The 19,646-nt window shown below is 33.6% G+C and overlaps 1 protein-coding gene across 1 annotated transcript; it reads left to right on the plus strand.

The window, feature by feature from the left end:
• Positions 1-4: 4 nt before the first annotated feature.
• Positions 5-1,002, plus strand: LOC123669958. Its single transcript, XM_045603468.1, has one exon. It carries the CDS (start codon positions 128-130, stop codon positions 908-910), a length of 783 nt encoding a protein of 260 aa, XP_045459424.1. The 5' UTR covers positions 5-127; the 3' UTR covers positions 911-1,002.
• The last annotated feature ends 18,644 nt before the right edge of the window (positions 1,003-19,646 follow it).

The raw sequence follows: 19,646 nt of genomic DNA on the forward strand, positions 1-19,646 counted from the left end.
CATGATACTAAATAGACGGGGTCGCGGAGCTCGGCTTGTAAAATGTTATTTGTGTCTATTCATTTGCCTTCGCTACAAATGCATACATTTAGAAGCCGTCAGCGATTTAACCAAAGACGCATTCATAATGACTTTACGCCGTTTTATTGCTAGGCGTGGTAAGCCGCTGGAAATATTTTGTGACAATGGTCGCAATTTTGTAGGAGCAGCTAAAGAAATTGCTATTTTTTTAAAATCCTATTCTGATTCAGTGTTAGATTTTGCGATTGGAGAGGAAATAAAATTCAAATTCTCACCATCTTATGCTCCTCATTTCGGCGGTGTCTGGGAGGCCGGCGTAAAATCAGCTAAATACCATGTTAAACGTGTTATGGGTAACACCCACTTAACTTTCGAAGAGATAAGCACACTATTTGCACAAGTGGAAGGTATCCTTAACAGTCGCCCGTTGTGTCCTTTATCCTCTAGTCCTAACGATTTTCTTCCCCTCTCTCCAGGGCACTTTCTTATTGGACGACCAATCACTGCATTACCTGCACCTGAGCTAGTGGAACAGAAGACGACCGCACTCCAACGATATGCTCGTCTTGAACAAATAAGGCAACATTTCTGGCAGCGCTGGCACAAAGAATACATCTCGGAACTGCAACAACGTTCCAAGTGGCGAACAAAGTATGGACCAGCTTTGAAGATTGGAGATTTGGTCCTACTTCAAGAGGAAAACTTGCCTCCCTTATGCTGGCGTCTCGGACGAGTTGCTCGTCTCTACCATGGACCTGATGGTGTGGCACGAGTGGCTGATGTTAACACAACCAGGGGCTGCCTTAGAAGACCCCTCACCCGCATCTGCCCACTTTTGGACGACGAATCTGTTGAAAGGAAATCTTTCAACGCGGGGGAGGATGTTTAGGCTTTCATTCATGAGAAGATTTATTATTACATATATTTTAAGTTAAAGTTTTATTGTATAAAGTTGCAACACAGTAAATTAGTTTCTTACAACTGGTATCACCGTTCCTGCCCAGGCGTCACTTTACTTGCAAGAGAGAATCGAAGCCATCAAAATGGAGGTCGATATAGTCTACTAGTAATTAATCCATTATTCATATTCATTATTCATGTAAGCGCAAACACTTGATATAATAATACGTACGTATAATTAATAAATATAAAATATAAATAATTGCATTATTTTAATGAATTCTAAAGCTGTTACAAAACATAATTTTGTCCTTTTTAGATGTTTTCGGAGCAATATTAAAGAAATTTTTTTCTTTCCTCAGTTTACGGATTATTATACGATATATTACTAACATTAGATATAAGTTGTTTTTGTAATACTAACATTAAGATATGGACTACTTATGTCTGAAACAAAATAAATAAATAAATAAAAAAAATTATTATAATTATAAACGCTAAATTTACTTTACATTCAAACACATACTTTTAACGAATACTCTTTGAAACTTTAGGTACATTTTAGATATCCAAACATTTTTTTATCGTTTTTCATAACATTAAATTCAGAATTTTCACACACAAAAATACGCTTTAAGCAAAATATTGTGACATGCGCAGACAAATGGATAAAAGGAAGTTTTAGAAAATTAAATATAAACATATTATATTCTGAGATTAGATAAACTTCATTCATACAAAGATTGGATTGTTTCCTTAATCTAGTGCTACAACGCTTTTTATCTGATTTATTTTTTTCTTAACATTTTTTACTAAAATGAAAAAAATTAAAAAAAAAATCATCAATTTGTTGTATTATAAGAAACAAAGTTATATTAAAAGATCGCTCGACTAGCAATAACACCGTCTTTGTACATCTTTTTTACTTGTTACAATTGCTTTTCTTGCTTCTATTGCTATTATATCAAAGCAGTAAAATAGCTTGAAACAGCGCGTTATATTGAACGGGGAGTTAACTGGTGAATGCGTGATGAGAGCGTTACAAAAAATGGGATCGAGCGAGGCGAACGGAAGTTGAGATTGAGATATAAGTCCGATCATCAGTTCAGCCTATCCCAGTCCAGTGCTGGACATAGGCCTCCACAAGGTCGCGCCAAAAATGGCATGAACTCGTGTGTTTTACCCATAGCACCACGCTGGGCAGGCGGGTTTGTGACCGCAAGGCTGGCTTTGCGCACCAAAGACGCTGCTGCCCGTCTTCCCGCCTGTGTATTTCAAAGCCAGCAGTTGGATGGTTATCCCGCCATCGGTTGACTTTTTAAGTTCCAAGGTGATAGTGGAACTGTGTTATCCCTTAGTCGCCATTTACGACACCCACGGGAAGAGAGGGGGTGGCTATATTCTTTACTGCCGTAACCGACCAGCTTATAAGTTAGATGGAGCTAATGAAGTTTTACTTCAGTCGTGTGGTCAAAAGCACACTCGTTTTTTTTCCTAATCAATTTGAAAACATGTACATGTTTACAATTATATTATAAAATTAATTTATAATAAATTACAAATATTACCATTTTCTAGACCAAAGTATAACAAATAATAACGGCTGCCAATTTAATGTCAATAATAACAGTAAATGAAACAAAATTCAATCTAAATCTATTTACAGAGTCCTCAGGGCCTTCTGAATTCAGAGAATTTCAGATAATAAATATTTTATTTACGATCATTGTAAAACTAACTAATTAATCTCTTCAGACATTCTATTCTTGGAATTTTCGGGCTTAACTTGAAATCTAATTACTTACTTTTTTTGTATTTTTTGTCAATTAATTTTTCTGGACTTCCAAGATCCATTCAATTTAATCAATTTGACAAGTTTCGATATTCTATTTCGTTTGTGTTCATTTATATAACAACTAGCTGTGCCCGCAACTTCGTCTGCGTGGAATTAAAAAATATATATTCTTCAGTGCGGAGAGTATTTAGCTGTGATCTTCTGTAAGGTTGAGATACTTTCCCAGTCGTGCAGCTCAAAACTTAAAGCATGATATTTCTTGCTTTGCCCTAACTCATTACACTATATTTAATTAATAGGCTACATTTTTATTTATTTTAATTAAAGGTCTTCAAAATTGCCAATATGATCATGAGATGATGATGAGATGCACTTATGGTCGCTGAAATTAATATTTACTAACTCAACTCTAAATTTAAACTTCCAGTATTCTAATTAGGGTACCACATAGCTCTTATAAATACTAAGTCAACATTTACAAAATTTGTTTAACTTGTCAGTAGCTTATCAAAACCGTAGTTAATATTTAGTCAGTTACTCCTAACTTAATTAACTTAAAGTTTCCACGTAATCTGCCATTTTTAACATTGTAAAAATACTCGCAAAATCTGCATTCCGAACCGGTGATAGGTTCCATTTTAAAAATAATTAAAATTTTAATTTGTAAAATGACGATTTGAAGGAGCTTTTGAAAACTATTTTATTTCAGATATTTTTATTTTTATTTAAGTTATAGGAATATTTATTAAATTTGGTAAAATAAATATGTGTTAACGTAAAGGTCGTTAAAGGTCGTTTTTGTGTTCGGTTTAGTTCATATTAAATTATATTTCCTGTATTGTTTATATGTCAAACCCGAAGCCTTTCACACTGAACGTCAGTTAAAAAAAGTCTATATTAATAAAGATATACGATATTATAAGTTAAGGTTTACATTTTTTTTTCGCTTGTAATCGATTATCTGAAAAACTACTGGATAAATTTTCAAAAATGTAGTTATCAGGAGACTGCTACAATTTTACTGAGCGACATAGGGTTTATTTTAACGGATGATAATTGAACAGCCAAAACCATGTGATCCACGCCGTCAAAACCGGCAAACCGGCGTACGTCAGACGAAACCACAAATAAACGTTATTTCAATTTCAACAGAGTTATATTCGTCTCTTGTGACTTATCAGGTAATTGAGCTAACACAAAATGAAAAAATACATAAATAAAATTTGACTCGTGTAAGATTACGATCACGTTATAAGAACTGCCGGTGTGAAATCAAATTAGATCAAAACAAAAAAATTCCGCGTAGGCTTCACAAATACATTTGAAGCTTACAACTTTCCGGAAAACTATAACCTGGGGATCTTAAGTCGCGAGTGAATAGATTACTTCTAGGTAAGCGTGCTCCATCTTAGACCGCATTTTCACTTATCATCAGGTGATGGACAAACGCAAGCCTATCATTGTATAAAAAAAATGTAATATTCTTTATTTAATTAATTATAATTGATTGTAATTTGATATGTATATTATGAACTTCATATCTATTCATACATTCGTTATTCGTTTAATCTATTACCTAATAATATATGTTTTTTTTTTGGTTTTCGATGTTTAAGTACTTCTTAAAAACTTATTAAAACTTGTAACAAAATTTTTCAAATAACTATTCAAAATACACATTTTGAATAGTTATTTGAAAATACACAGGCCGAAGACGGGCAGCAGCGTCTTCGGTGCGACAAAGCCAGCCCTGCGGTCACCAACCCGCCTGGCCAGCGTGGTGACTATGGGCAAAACACATGAGTTCACGCCATTTTTGCCGTAAACTTGTCCAGCAGTGGACTGTGATAGGCTGTAATGATGATGAATGATGATTCAAAAACGTTACATATTATTATGATAGGGTCGTTAGAGAATCGCTTTACAAGCTTAGAAACTAAGAGTCATATTAATACAAATCCAAGACCAACTATGCTGTGTGGCTACGGCATCAAAGAATATAGCCACCCCCTCTCTTACCGTGGGTGTCATAAGAGACGACTAAGGGATAACACATTTCCACTACCACCATGAAACTTAAAAAGCCGACTGATGGCGGGATAACCATCCAACTGCTGGCTTTGAAATACACAGGCCGAAGACGGGCAGAAGCGTCTTCGGTGCGACAAAGCCGTGCGGTCACCAACCTGCCTGCCCAGCGTGGTGACTATGGGCAGAACACATGAGTTCGAGCCATATTTGGCGCGAACTTGTGGACGTCTATGTCCGGCAGTGGACTGCGATGGGCTGAAATGATGATGATGATGAAGACCAACTGCCACCAATAGTCTTAAGATTTTACATTTTAAGACATTTTTCGCCAAAGAAACAAAAAGTTCGTATGTCATACATACTTGAAACAATTTATTTGTATACAAAATCAAACGAGCCAATCAAACGAACAATGAATACTTTTTAAATTATTTAATAAGTATTAATTCTTTAATCATCTACGTAAGATTGTCGGTGGTGGCTGGATGAGGATTGCGGAAAACCGGGATGTTTGACGTGAGCTTGAGGAGGCCTATATTCAGCAGTGGACTGCGATAGGCTGAAGTAAATATGAAGTGAATATAAATCATTTAACTCCTCTATTTACGATCAAGATCAATATTAAACAAAATACTACATAATAATGATAAAGTGCCGTTTTATTATAAATCTAAAGTAAACACAAGATGGATCCTTTACGAACATCCGCAGTTATACAATGATAATAAAAAAGCTATTCATACAACAACAATAACTTTGAAAAGCGTTGGATATACCGAGTCTGCGAGCCAACTTCCTTTTCAGTGAAATAGGTGTAGCGTAGACTTTATTTGTTATATATAAATTGATGGTATATTTTTCAATTAATTTCTATTTTGCATTTTCTTAATAACTGCATGATATGTTTAGTAGTTTAGTAACTAAATATTGCTTAAAACGCAACAATCACAGTAAAGTATCTAGTGTATTGTATCTAGTGTATTGTATCTAGTGTATTGTATCTAGTTTACTGTATCTAGTGTATTGTATCTAGTGCCCGGAACCAGGCCGACATACAACAGAGAAACACAGAAATTTCTATGATTAGTACGACTATGTGTTATTAATAGGAAAATGAACTTGGGCCAATTGGTGCTACGATGCTGTGACAACTATTACTACTTGAAGTCATTATTTCGTAAACCTCGCACTTTTTAGTCTCATCATTTATTTTTCAAATTTTATTAGAATGTTTTTTTTTTATTTCACCCATATTCAGCGAAATAATTGCATATTTAAAAGATAATACTTTTATAACTATACTTATTTAAATAAAAATGTTGAGGTATCAAACTGTACGTAACGTGCATGTTTTTTTTAAAGCAATTATTTACAAACATTTTTAAATAATGGTGATAGTTACTTATTAAAAAACATGTATATCTTATAATAATTAACAATTTAATGATTTGCAACAGACTGTAATACATACATACTGTAAGCCAATAATTTTCTCAACATGTAGACATATCCAAACATGTAGTAGTGTAAAACTTTATCATCTATGAGATCACAAATTAAGCAGGAATGACAATAACTAGTCTTAAATCCATAATAAACTAAGGATCAACTAAAGGGTATGAAAATGGCTTAGTCAATGTACATAAGTGATACATATGACTATCACCGAATCCGCAACGTTCAAACCTTCGACCCTTCGACCCTTAATAACAATCGATAGACCCTACAATGTAGGAGCATATGTATGTGACTATCAGGTACTGTAAATGTACTTGAAGACTTGATAGTCCAAGTATGTAGTTGATGATTGAAGATTCGACAAAAAGTAGTTTTTAACCGATTTCAAAAAAGGAGGTTTCTCAATTCGACCGTATACATATATTTATTTTATTTTATGTATGTTCGGAGATAACTTCGTCGTTTATAAACCTCCTTTTTTTTGTTGGAAAGGACATATCCCTGGTGTGGTATGATGATAAGGAAACCAGGATCTGATGATAGGATCCCAGAGAAATCGAGGGAAACTCAAAAATCCGCATAACTTTTTACTGAGTGTACCGATTTTGATAATTTTTAATTTAATTGAAAGCCGATGTTAATCATGTAGTCACATTTAAATTTTATTGAGATCTGATTACAACTTTTAGAGTAATCTTTGATAATGCGTATTTACTTGACTAATTTTTTGTCTACCTATGTTGTATTACTTGTCGATATAATTGAAGTCGGTATTTTTCGTTTGCCTGCAAATACAATTATACATTATATCTTCACGATTGGGCAAAGGCCAAATTACATAAAGGTTATTGAGTCCAAAATCGTTGGCAAAGATCCCAAAGTTACTGTAGGACTATTTTTTTTGTACATTACGAGATATGTTGACTAAAACTTTTATTGCGAAGAAAGTTCGTGATCAAAAATTTGTCAATGTTAGTGGAGATCTTGTAAAGTTTTAGTTAAGCTAAAATATATTGCTTATCTAAAGCTGTTTGCTTATCTAAAGCTGTTTGCTTAATTATCTTAACTTATCATGCAGCTAATACCATCCTATTGATTGCATCGTATAGTGCAATCATGCAATGTCAAAGGCTGATCTCGCTGACCACGCAATAAACTTTTGCAACTACAGATATTACGTTCAGCCTCTCACCCTTCTGTTCAAATTATCTAAATACAAAGTGCCTATTGAGCATTCTCGTCTTTTTCACTGAACACAATACAAAGACACACTATTGAGCAACCCCTGTTAGTTTAGACCCAGCTATTTACATACAAATTTTTACTCACCCCCCAATAACACAGCCTCCGTTTCAACTGAAAAACTCACCACAAATTCATACAAAACACATCACGTTTGTTACATAACACTTCAACCGGTGTGTATAAAACTTCGGTGCATCAAATTGGAGTGTTTATTTTTGTTTTCGATAGGTTCTATTGTAGGCGCGAACCGCCGCGCGCGAATCAGACCAGCGACTGCCCGGTATCGAGCGAACGGCCGCCACTCCCCCGCGCCTCTCTAAACCAATTTATAATACATACGGCGACGCAGCATCCCTACAAATACACCCCATTCGAATAACGACCTTGGGCCGAAGGTGTAGGGTTCAAAGTTCTCTAGAAAGCTATTGCCGCAGAGGCAAAAACGTCGGTAGTTTTTACAGAATCGCGAAGGGTGCGAATTGTACGTATTCGGTTTCCGACATTCATTATTGAAATCATCTCTGAATGCAAAGGAGTAATAAACGCATCCACCTTACCTGTAAATATCCGGTCGCTTCACTTATTATAATTTCACCGCATTTAATCTATAATTTATAGTCACATGCAAACTATTAAGACTATAACTTTAGTTTCATTTTAATGTAAATATCGTCAAAATTGCATCGCTGAGAGACAGTGGAATAGAAATATGAGAGATTAGATCACACATAAAGGCTCATATTTTAGGTAGGTTAAGCGAATTTTTGCTCCACTGGTAAGCTATTTGGCAAGTGTTCAAGATTCATCGCTGCATATTGTGGCCCGGTCGAAATTGATTGCTGAGTTGCACTCGAATGACTTTTGCCAAATTTAATGTCACACAAAATAAAGTTAAAGAGCTATGAGTGAAAAAAAAATTTGCAGATATATCTAAAAATAAAAATCTGCTAATAAACCATAAAAGGAATACATGAATTCCTAAATTGCCGAATAAATGTTAATTATGTCTCCAAATTAGTCTTTAAAAGAATTCCTACTCGCATTTTTGTTTTTATCTTCTAAAAGCCGTTCAGACGTAAGCTCATAAAATTGGATTCAAAAGGAATATACATTTAACTTACTTGTCCAACTTTCGGAATTTAATTCTCGCAGAAACCGCTACACTTCGTCGCTTTGTTCCCCTCGGCAGTGCCTGTGACATAGTCTTTGATGGTAACGCGGGGGCTAAAATCTGACAAAAATAATTCTGAAGATCCTTTTATTCTCTGTTGAAGCTGTGCTGTATTTTTAAAATTTAAGAATGTAGCTAGGACGAACAGGTAGCAGTCCTTTAACATCAATATAATATTGAATAAAAAATGTATTTATTACATATTTTAAACGTGATTTGCTTTCAAACACAAAAAACTTATTTCAGTTATAATTCTCCCAATAGATTCATCAATTTGTTCAAAGTCCTTTCTAAGCAATATATTTACAAAAATTATAAACTTTATGTTATTTATTCGATATTATAATTATTTTTATATGATCTCTCGATAATCGTAATTTACTCAACAAATTATTATTTTGCACTAATACAATTTATATGTCGATACGATACACTTGTCAATATATTAATGAACTATTATTATTTTTTTAAACGTTGAAAAATAATAATTAACTCTAATCTTCTAAAAGTAATAAAAAAATCAGAACATATACTTTTTAAATGAAGTTAAATTGTTACAAAAAAAAAACAAACATTTCACGAGCTTGTAAGTCTAGATAATAAGGATTCCACTCCATTACTAAGATCTTAATCTAATTCCAACAACTCGTATCAGATTACAAGTGTATGAACACAGTGACTTATCTCTACCTCACTCTATTACACCTATAAACCATTGTTAGAGGGAGATAGAATAATTACATGTAACAATACGTTTTCTACACATGTTTTCTTGTCCTATTCAGTAAACTTACTTACAGTGACTTACCGAAATGACAGCTTGTTGATTCGTGAAAAATTAAAGTAATTAATTTGATGCGTATGTATGTACTAGCTGTGCCCGCGGCTCCGCCCGCGTTGAAATCAGTGTGACACAAAGTTTTTCAGGCAAACTTCCAGTGAAACTCTCATCATAGTCGGCTTAGCCGTTCCATAAGCCTTCCTCTTAAAGCCCTCTCTCCATTGATGAAACTGCATGAAAATCCGTTCCGTAGATTTTGAGGGAATCGATCACATACACTTTTGGGGACTTTGTTTTATAATACACAAACTGTTGCCCGCGACTACGTGTGCGTGAAGCGCGCGTCGCGTTTAACAAAATGGTTCGTTGAATTCGTCAGAATTGTGGTATGAAATAATGTATTAATAATATATAGTGTAAATATGTTTAAATATACTGCATGCAATTTAGTTTTTAATATGGTTCTACGTAACTATACGTCACAGAATAGCGTAACGCACGCTTCTCCTAGACTCCGTGAAGACAGGGGTAAATAAAAAGTATTCTAGTAACGTAAAGGTTAGAAAAATATATTTTTTTGTACTACTTATAAGTGATCAATATAAATGTTTCTTGAACACATAGGGTTACAACGCGGTTATTTTGCTTTAAACCGACCCTGCTGTATAAGTTTCATACAAACTATCAACCCCAATTAAACCCCCTTAGCGGTGGAATATCGCAAAATTCGTTCTTAGCGGACGTCTATTAATTATAATCTACCTCCCTGCCAAATCTCATCTTTGTCCATCCTGGATGAATGGACCATCCAGCAGTTTTTGAGTTCTCGTGATGAGTGAGTCAGCGATCTTTCTCTTTTTTTTATATATAGATTACGATGCATTATTTGAACACCTTCTTACCATGTATAGAGCATACATTTTAAATTTCAAGTCTCTTACTTCAAAAACATAGGACTTTTATATAAACTTCCAAGCCCCGTTTTACCCTTTTAAGGGTCGAGTTTCGTAAAATTAGTTCTTAGCAGATGTCTACGCCTTATAAGAATCCTACCTGACAAATTTAAAGTTTCTAACTGTTATAGTTTCGGAGATTTAGTGATAAGTGAGTCAACCTACCATCCCCCGTTTTAACCCCAAAAAGGAGTTGATTTCTAAAGATACATTATTTGGATACCTTTTTACTATCTATCCATACATTTTCAATTTAAAATCTCTTACTTCAAAAACATAGGACTTTCATACAAAGTTCCAACCCCGTTTTACCCCTTTAAGGGTCGAGTTACGTTAAATCAGTTTTTAGCATATGACTACGCTTTATATGGAACCTACCTGCCAAATGTCAAATTTGTAGCTGTTATAGTTTTGGAGATTTCGTGATGAGTGGGTCAACGTAACATCCCCCGTTTTAACCCCAAAAGGGAGTTGATTTCTAAGAAACATTATTTGGACACCTTGTTACCATATAAAGAGCATACATTTTAAATTTCAAGTCGCTTACTTCAAAAACATGGGACTTTCGTACAAACTTGCAACCCCCGTTTTACCCCCTTAGGGGTCGAGTTTGGTCAAATCCATTCTTAACAATAGATTACGCCTTATAAGGAGCCTATCTGCTAAATTTCAAGTTTGTAAGCATTATAGTTTCGGAGATTTCGTGATTAGTGAGTCAACGTAACATCCCCCGTTTTAACCCCAAAAGGGAGTTGATTTCTAAAGATACATTATTTGAACACCTTCTTACCATCTATAGAGCATATATTTTAAATTTCAAGTCTCTTACGTCAAAAACATGGGACTCTCATACAAACTTCCAACCCCCATTTTACCCCCTTAGGGGTTGAGTTTCGTAAAATCCGTTCTTAGCGGATGTCTACTTCCTATAAGGAGCCTACCTGCCAAATTTCAAGTTTGTAGGTGTTATAGTTTCGGAGATTTCGTGATGAATGACCTTTCGCGTTTATATATATTATAGATAGATATACGTTGATAAATTATAAAAACAATTTTGTTTGCTAACAAACAAAAAAAAATACTTCAATTACATCGACAAGTGATACAGCGTAAGTGGACGAGAAAAATAAACAAACGCACTAGTCGCCACTACGGTTTACGAAGATTTCCCTCGATTTCTCTGAGATTCCATCATAAGATCCTGGTTTCCTTATCATGGTACCATCCTTGGAATATCTTTTTTCTAACAAAAAAAGAATCAGCAAAATCGGGTCATAGAAAAACGAATTTATCAAGCAACCCCCTCTTTTTTTGAAGTCGATTAAAAAAATCATTTTTGGTTGAAGTAAAACAGTAAAGTTCCTAATAATTAAGTTATACAACACAAAAATCGTATTTCATAAACTACAACGCTCTGAAATCCTTTGAAATCCTGATTGTTAAAATTTGTTTTGCAGTAGAGTTCCCATTGTGCAAGTTTATAGGTTATAAAAAGTCGCGATGTATGAGATAGGTGTTTAAAGCTAACAATAAATGCGAGTGACATCGCATGAGTCCTTTATTACTCATACATTTTAACGATAGTAAATAGCTTAAGGTATTAAAAGAACGAAATAAAAACCTTTTAATCTTCTTACTTAAACCAAACGTAACCATCATCTTCCTGCCCTTATCCCACTTATGTAGGGTCGGCACAACATGTTTTCCTCTTCCATTACTCTCTATTATTCGTCAATTCAGCGCTTACTCCTTTCTTCTTCATATCCTCACTCACACAATCCATCCATCGCTTTTTTGGTCTGCCGATCGCGCTTCGTCCTTCGACATTCAACCTAACATTCTTTTACCAACATAGCGTTCATCCCTCTTCATTACATGCCCATACCACGCTAACCTATTGCTCCTCATTTTCTACGTCACGGGCGCTACTTTCAAACTTTCCCTTATATATTTATTTCTAATCCGATATTTCCTCATCACTCCACACACCAAAACCTTAAACAAAACTTAACCTAAGTTCTATTTACTTACAAAACGAAGCACAATAATCCCATTAGTACAACCTTTTAACTATATTTTTCTTTCTCGTAAAATTTATTTTATAAATTATTAAGCTCGCAGTAAATATGTACCTCCCTAAAAGCTATTTGTAGTTCAACTTTTAATTAAGTGTGCTCTTACACACAGTCCTAGTATCATTTTACACTTATAGAACATTAATATTGATTTAAAATAGACTTTAATACCTTGATAGATGGTTCGTTTTCAAATGTGAAGATGTAAAGGGTTAACAGCGTGATCTACGTGGCTATCGTATCAGAGGCAGTCTTTTTTGCCTAATTAAAAATACAATTCGATTTGTTCGCCGGTACGTTTTTATTGAAAAAAAAAAAAACCCGCCCGATTGAAAAAGGATGCAAAAAGTCAGTATTTTCTCTACTTCGCAACGAATATTTGAAAATAAATAGAAGCGTCATTTGCATTTGCATTTTAAATCGACTACTTTAAAAATTGTTAATATATGTCGAATACATCTTTTACACAAGCTTAGCATGTTCTATATCTTAAAGAATCAATTTGGTGCTTATTGGCGATCTTACTTAAGTATTTAACTCCCGTAGAAGAAGTTGCAAAGAACACGAAGACGGGCAGCAGCGTCTTCGGTGCGACAAAGCCCTGCGGTCACCAACCCGCCTGCCCAGCGTGGTGACTATGGGCAAAACACATGAGTTCACGTTATTTTTGGCGTAAACTTGTGGAGGCCTATGTCCAGCAGTGGACTGTATAGGCTGTAATGAATGAATTCATTGTTACGAGCTGTGAGTTAGTGCAGACATCATACTATACAATCGCTAAACGTATCACAAGCAAGTCAATCAAGTATTGTTTACTTTTTCATATCATCATATTATAAAACCTTCCCACTAATTATGTTCAGTTGTTTTCAATTCCTGCTTGTCCATAAAACTCGCCAGTATCTTACTGTCGTTCTGGTGTGTTGTAGGCGCCTAAACACCGAAGGATCGAATCGAACATAACACAAATACTTAAATTCCACAGCCTTTATGTATAATGAGAAGGATAATAATCTTAAAATTTGATTTCACAAATCACAATCATAAATCTTATTTTATTTTATTTTATTTATTCAGAAAACCAACAGCTTCTTATGTACTATTCTTATCAAAAAGCATATAACAAATAATATAGCCAATAACAGGTTTCCCTAAAGTTAACAAATTGGTATTATGGAGATATCGTTGACAAAAAAAACAACAGTCACAATCACATTCTGATACACAAAAAATGCTTATAAGAGAATTTAGAATTTTGACTTGCTCTCTAAAACAGTATGATCAACACATCAGGGTCTTTTTCTGTAAATTTAAGATATATGAGAAAAAATATTATAGGGACCTTTATCAACGCAAATAGCACCCAAATCAATGATTGTTAGAATTTTTGTCTGTCTGTCTGTGCGTTTGTGCACGCTAACCTCAGAAACGGCTTATTCGATTTAGAGGTGGTTTTTACTAATATATTGTGGCAAGCTTAACTTAACATTTAGTGTTTTTTTTATGTCAACCGGTTCATGAATAAAAAAGTTATGCCAATTTAAAGAAATACGTTGAACATGTAAAGTAACTATTCAACGCGGACGAAGTCGCGAGCACAGCAAGTTATTAAATATAGTTTGTACGTTAAAAAAGAAGACTAAACATGACCGCATCAATGCGTAATAATACAATCGGAGCTGTTATCTCTCTTCCGTCAAGGCGGACGTGCGAACGCATGAATAATTGAAAGTGCACACACTCCGTGAAAGGGAATACTCGATAACGTGGCGCGCGATTTGACTAAAGAGCCGACCGGATACGATAAATCGTATTCAAATGCGATGCTAAATAGCTTCTATTGTGTGAAAAGGGTAAGTGACCTTGGGTCGAGGCAATTAAAGAATAATACACCACATGAATTAACGCCAATAGATTATGAAAACCTTAGCGTTTGAGGAAAACGTGTACATTTCCAATTCCTAAAAATAAAATGCATGCATAATGTACACGGCTTGTTGGTTATAGCTGGTCACCTGTGTCGCAGGACCGAAGGCCGCTGGAGCAGATGTGTCCTGGACCACTACACTCCCGCCCGCTGGACCGATGATCTATGTAAAATCGCCGGTGAGGGCTGAATGAGAACTGTGAAGAACTGAGAAGTTTGGAGCGAACTCGGGGAAGCCTAAATCCAGTAGTTGATTGTGATAGACTGATGTGATGATGGCGTGATGACAATGTACACGTACATTGAATTATGACTGAAATAGATATCTAAATTCTCCTGAATGTGGTGCGCAGCAGGAAATATTACGTCTAAAACTTGGAGCAGCTCGGCTGAAAGTGTACTGAGCCTTACAGAAGATCACAGCCGAATAATACAGCTCTTTTCAAGAAGTATTATTTTCCTGGGATATGTAAAATAAATAGGTTGTGTAAACACTAATTCCTTTATTTTACGATAATCCTAAGACTTAACTTAATTTGTAACAAACAATGACTCAAATGTGTTTAACAGTAACATTTCGGGGTGTAGTAGATATTTCATATTGTCTCTTCATATTCGCAAACTTTAACTTTAGTAACTGTAAGTGGAATGATTGCACCCCAAAGCGTAGTTTGAGCGACAACTTCGTGTATTGATACTTTCGAAAATGAGATAAAATACATAAAACATAATTTTTGTTTTATTTTACGTAGAGATAGATATAAACTTTATTGCAGTACTTTTACGATAAACAATAAGGAAATTAAAATACAAAAACATACAATAACCTCAGTGCGCAAAGGTTGCACCTTCAGTCAGGGATGTCAGACAACTTTTTATGATAATAAATAAATAAAGTGTATTATTTTAAAACTGTAACAGTCTGAAAACGTCCTACTATGTATAAGGAAAATTCTTTTTTGGTCCGATTGGGGTGGGGCTTAATCCCTCACGTTTCAGGTAAATGCTCTAGTTACTACAATGTAGTATGATACAGATATTATACATATTTTACTATAAAAATATTCATTAAATTATTTGGTTGTGAGAAGGTGTCCGTTATTTGTATCATAATAATGTATCGATGTTTAATCTAAAATAAATAATAATAAATGTTGCTAAGCGCATAACTCGAGAATGGCTCGATAAATTCGGCTAATATATATTTTTTTATGTTCTTTAAGGCCCACGGAAGGTTTTAATAGTATAAAAAATTAAAAAAAAAAATATTTACTATTAACTTTTGACAGAACTAAGTCTGTGCGGGCAGCTAGTTATGAATAAAAGCCGATTAATTCCTTTATAAAATATTTTAATATTATTATAATGATTAATAATTTTTAAATTTTTATTGATAACATTACTACAAAAAAAATTCTGAACACAGTTTAACTTTACATTTATATATACAATACTTATTTCGGATCCGGCACTTGTTATACAACTTTTTCCTTTACTAGCAACAATGAAATTAAATTTGTCAATTAAAAAAAAAATCAGCGACGCTGCTATATAAACTCATCTCAACATTTAGTCCGTGAAAACAAATTCAGACCAAGCTCCTAAAATACCTATCACATACGAACACAAGGGTATTATAATTCAAAATATATAACAGGCAATTATGGCGCCGAAGGAAGGGTCCTTATTGAAGCGGAAAATTCGAAGATGGCGTGCGATGAAGACCTCGGGCGAACGTTTCGATTTATTTACGAAAATATGTCTTGTCGTTCGTATTAAAATATTTTTATTACGTGATGAAACACGTGATGGAGCTTCGTAAATAAGAAAAAGAGAATGTACTAACTGTATAACTGATTTTCCTTGTAATTTTTACCTATTGACATCCAAAAGAACATACGCTAGGACTTGAAACAAATATTTATTCAAAGACAAATATCTGACATGAACGGAAATCGAATCCGCGACCTTTGTAATTAAGAACAATATTCGCATTTCTACATCATAATGGACATCAAGACTTATTTGTATGCGCTATTGTAGCTTGTCTTTGATGTATAATGAAATACACCTAATAACTTACTTAAGCATTTATGATTTTGTTCTACAGTTTGAACAATGATCATGTATCACCAGAGCACGAACAACCTTCCATACTACATAGCATACTTACACATACAATGCCGTTTATATATATTTATATATATAATATATATATATATATATATATATATAAATATATTTATATATATATATATATATATATATATATATATATATATATATATATATATATATATATATATATATATATATATATATATATATATATATATATAGCTTATCGTTCGGTATTAGCTAATATTTACAGAAATATTAATGAATCTACTATCTAAGCATTATTTTATATATTTATATAAATGTATATAAACGGTAACGGTATTGTATGTGTAAGTGTATATACCAAAATTTTATCCAAATAACTTTCGCGATTGCGGTCGCCAATTCGATTGCTTATTCAAATGTCTTTCTCAATATTATAGAAGTCTGAGCCGACGATGCGTAACTTTGTTACGAAATATACTTTACATATTTTTATATAGATATAATATTTTTCCTGCTCAAAAAACAAAAAGGAAATTGATGTTGAGAAGACTTCATCTACCTATTCTGGCGTTTCCAGTTATGTTCTATTACATTCACCACGATTCGTATAAAAAAGTATATCAGAAAAAAGTACTTTTTAAATTCTTTCTTATTGAAGTCTTACAACGAGCGGTCAAAGTATTTTAAAATACCGTCTTTGACCGAAAGATTTGAATACATAGATTTTAACTTCATCCAGAAGCTAATTAATAATAAAATAGATTGTCCGCTACTGTTACAAAAAAAAATAATTTTAGAGTCCCTCGTAGGTGCCTACGAAAACCTATAACACCCCTCTGCCTTCCACTTCGGCGTACAGTCCTAGGAGCTAACTCCGCTATCCCTAGACTCTGTAGAATAGTCAACCATTATAGCACTAGTATTGACATATTCAGCACGAATTTTAGTCACGTGGAGAGCTTGTTTTATTTGACCAAGTTTCACCAATAGTGACTATTAGCTTTTAGTGAAAGCATACAGTGACAGATAGGTACTGACTGATATTCGGAAAACCGTTAAATTTATTATTATTATTATTATTTTTTATACTTGCATGCTGTGTTTACCTTTAATTGTTTTTTTATTTAGTGTTAGTTTTTAATTTTTTTTAATTTTATGAATGTATTAGTACAAACACTGTTGGTAAACCTTTTAATTAAATAAATAAATAAATAAATTGCAACAACTTTCAAAATATGATAAGCAAACTAGCGATTAAAAAAGCGATTGTGCTTCTAACCACACGACTGAAGTAAAACTTCTTTAGCTTAATCTATATGTATATGTCTCACCTCTATGTGTATCTTCCGTTCGCCTCGATCGACAACACTTTTTGTAACGCCCTCTACACGCATTCACCAGCTTACTCCTAAAGTCAAACGTGCGTAAAGAGGTTTTACTTCAATAATCTTTTCGATTAACGTAACTAACATAATCCGTCGGACTCTGTCGCAATTGGTTAAAATCAAATAGACATTGCACAGAAATACAAAACACGAGGATAGAGAAGTAAAGAGAACGACAGCAAAAAATAAACATCACCAAAGACAAATTCGATTTTATTTATTGTTTATAGTTCACAATAATGTAATAATAAATAATTTTACATATCTGTTTGAAGATGTGTATGTTATAAGGCATATCAGTCGGCTGCTACTTAAACGCAGGCCTTAAGTTCCTCACCTTAGAATAGCTAAGGAATTATTTGTTTCTTACAGAGTGCATAAATTTCGTTATAAAAGTTGAGTAACACAAGTTAGCTTATCAGTACATCACATGCTGGCTGTTGTACGTATTCAATCGCTAAGCTAAAATGTGATAATTAGTCAGGTGACCACATTTAGTTACACGCAACCGTCAACTGCGGAAAATCCGTAACCGCCGATGTCCGCCTATAGTTGACTCTCTATAACTCACTTAAGTGTATACTACTGTTACTTATGAGTAGTCATTTATTTTATCATTTAACCTGCATAGTAGATTAAAGTTATAAATACTTTGTGAATAACTTAAGTTGTGGATAAAATTTTTGTTGACTCTTATTGACTCGAACTAAATTCAAGTAACCGCCCACTTACGCTTCAATTAAAAATTTTATTTTTAACAAGATTCCATTCATTCTTTTAACCTTTTAATGATAGCTTCCCGTATCTCGATTATGATGAATATGTTAGACATTTAGTAAAGCAGAACATGTTATTTATTATTCAATACGGACTAATCATTTTTTAATAAACACACACATACTTCTGGTGGATGTATTCGTACTTTTAATTACAATAATGTATAAAATTATAAAAAGATACATTTTATAAAAACTCACGACAAGAAATAAATACACACAACGTCGTCTGATGATCCTAAGCTAAACGATTTTGTTTATGTAATAAGTAACAGCCGACTGATACAGCTACGTATTTTTATTGATAAATATACATTTAAAAAATACTTATATAAATAAATATACATTTTACACCAACACTCGGACACCACGAGCAAAAAAAAGGTACTAGAAACTACGCCAACGGGCTAGTCAAAAGAGTATTTGTTAAACAAAACAGCGCGGCTTCTCTGCTCTCTACAAACCCAAATCACGTCGATATTGTCATTTCGTATTCACACGTCACCGACATGTACATTCAACATTTATAAGAGGGGTGAGAATATTTACGTCAAATGATTTTAGTGCCTGTTTTTCCGGATGCTAATAAAGTTACTACCATATAAGTGACTGATGGGTTTTGTAACCATGAAGTAAGAAACAAGAGTGGTTTTATAAGTTGAAAATAAAAATATCTAACGAATAAGCTTGAAGGTTAAAACGTAACATAGATTATTATCTGTTAGATATCGATATACATCAGATAACTTTACAACCAGTCAAGACACATCGAATCGTCAACAATCAATGATTATTAAATCAATATAATCAAACACAATAATTATAAAAACAAATGTTACTGACAATTAAAAAAAAATCTTACTATGTTAACACAAAAGTAAGCACTACATTTTAAAGCACTGTCTGCAATTAAATTGTAGTAACGAAAAATGTTATCATAGCCGCATATTGTATCAAAAGTGTGTCAATAAATGGCTAATATACAACATTGTCAGTATGTCATACAGACAATTTGTGTGTAT

This window comes from Melitaea cinxia, chromosome 4 (assembly GCF_905220565.1).
Source record: "Melitaea cinxia chromosome 4, ilMelCinx1.1, whole genome shotgun sequence".
Classification (NCBI taxonomy): domain Eukaryota; kingdom Metazoa; phylum Arthropoda; class Insecta; order Lepidoptera; family Nymphalidae; genus Melitaea; species Melitaea cinxia.